Here is a 1,666-nt window from a genome sequence, read left to right as displayed (position 1 = left end):
TATATATATATATATATATATATATATATATAGAAGATAGATAGATAGATAGAGATAGAGGGAGAGAGTGAGAGAGAGAGAGAGAGATAGAGAGTGAACAGAATTAAGATTCTTTGACTCACCTTCCCAATATAGAAGCTGTATCCAACGAACAGAGAGGTAATAAGCAGGCGGAGACACATAGAGAGGCTGGAGGGGGAAGAACTGTAACCATGACGACGACAACACAAACAAAAACATGCGGACCGCAAAAAGATGCGGACCGCAAAAAGATGCAGAATGAATATTTTTCATATATATATATATATATAGCGTGTTTATTCTGGCGACTTGAACGGAACACCGTTTCTTGTTTTTCTTTTTTTATATTTAAAGCAAGACGCTCAACGAGAAAGTGACGTCGATACGTGGCAAAATATGACAGTTAAAACAGGTAGGACAAGCCAACAACACACAATCAGACTTCGTACACGTACACACGTCCTGTTACTGCCGCCGAGTTACTGGCAAGGTGCATGAGAGCACCTATGCTTTAGACTGACACCGAGCATGTACGTTCGTGGATAGTTAGTGATGCAAGGCTACATTTGGTGTCTGTCTACAGCACAGTGCACCCATTATATCATTTCATATCTGTTTGTTAGAGATAGATCCATCTGATCAGGATCCCTCGATCCTCATCTCCCCCCAAACAAATGCAAACTAACTTTCAACAGATCACATTTCGCTGTGACCTATCACAGGATGGTTCGTAACAAACAACAAGCCGTGATTGGCTGGGTCGCACGCCGCCATATTGGATCCCCCTGCAAATCCCCCTCACCAACAGGTTTAAGAATTTGTGATCTGGATCACTGAACGGTCCAAACAAACGCGCAGGATCACTGGATCCATGTGATCAGGATCATACGATCCGCCCCAAAAAATACGCACTACATCACAAGATCTTGTAGTGCTGCCACCTAGTGACACATCAGGAAACTAATATTGAATGCCGGGTGCTTTGCTAACACAGTGACAACAGTGAGTGAGGCCTACAAGGGGGGGGGGGGTCGGTAAAGCCTAAAGGTACACGCCCCACATATAGACTGTACTTATATATAGTGACAAGAAAGTTACACAGTGTCCAAATAATTTCCGCTGGGCTCGCAAAAAAAGCCTGACATTGGTCCGCTACACTTCAGTTTATATCTCCGTATTTCTGTACATATCACGTTGCTTGTAATATACGCTGCCTCGCTCACACAGAAACACACACGCACGCACGCACGCACGCACGCACGCACGCACGCACGCACGCACGCACGCACACACGCGGACACCCCACCTTCCACATCATTGATTTTTCTCAGCAAGTTATAAGACATTTATAAGTCAGCAAACACAGCATGCACAAGTGGAGCATATATGCAGATCGCATGCAAATCGATTTGCTCATTGCCAGTCAGGCTGATATTGTGTATTTTGTGTACACCTTACATACAAGGCCAAGTTTCATCACAAGTACACGAGGGAGTGCAAGACGAGAGAGAGAGAGAGAGAGAGAGAGAGAGAGAGAGAGAGAGAGAGAGAGAGAGAGAGAGAGAGAGAGAGAGAGAGAGAGAGAGAGAGAGAGAGAGAGAGAGAGAGAGAGAGAGAGAGAGAGAGAGAGAGAGAGAGAGAGAGA

At 44.8% G+C, this 1,666-nt stretch overlaps 1 protein-coding gene across 1 annotated transcript in view; it reads right to left on the bottom strand.

Moving 5' to 3' along the window:
• Positions 1–937: 937 nt before the first annotated feature.
• Positions 938–1,666, bottom strand: part of LOC106818264 (protein RUFY3-like) — a gene marked incomplete at its 5' end in the record, with an annotated part of 18,534 nt that continues 17,805 nt past the window's right edge. The window contains one exon of the mRNA XM_014822985.1: positions 938–962. Within this exon, the coding sequence (XP_014678471.1) occupies positions 938–962 (25 nt within the window). The remainder of the gene's footprint in view (positions 963–1,666) is intronic.

Source organism: Priapulus caudatus, unplaced genomic scaffold (assembly GCF_000485595.1).
Source record: "Priapulus caudatus unplaced genomic scaffold, Priapulus_caudatus-5.0.1 Scaffold2123, whole genome shotgun sequence".
NCBI classification, from domain to species: domain Eukaryota; kingdom Metazoa; phylum Priapulida; class Priapulimorpha; order Priapulimorphida; family Priapulidae; genus Priapulus; species Priapulus caudatus.
Note: the sequence above shows the minus strand (reverse complement) of the source record. Positions and strands in the feature narration are given on the sequence as shown.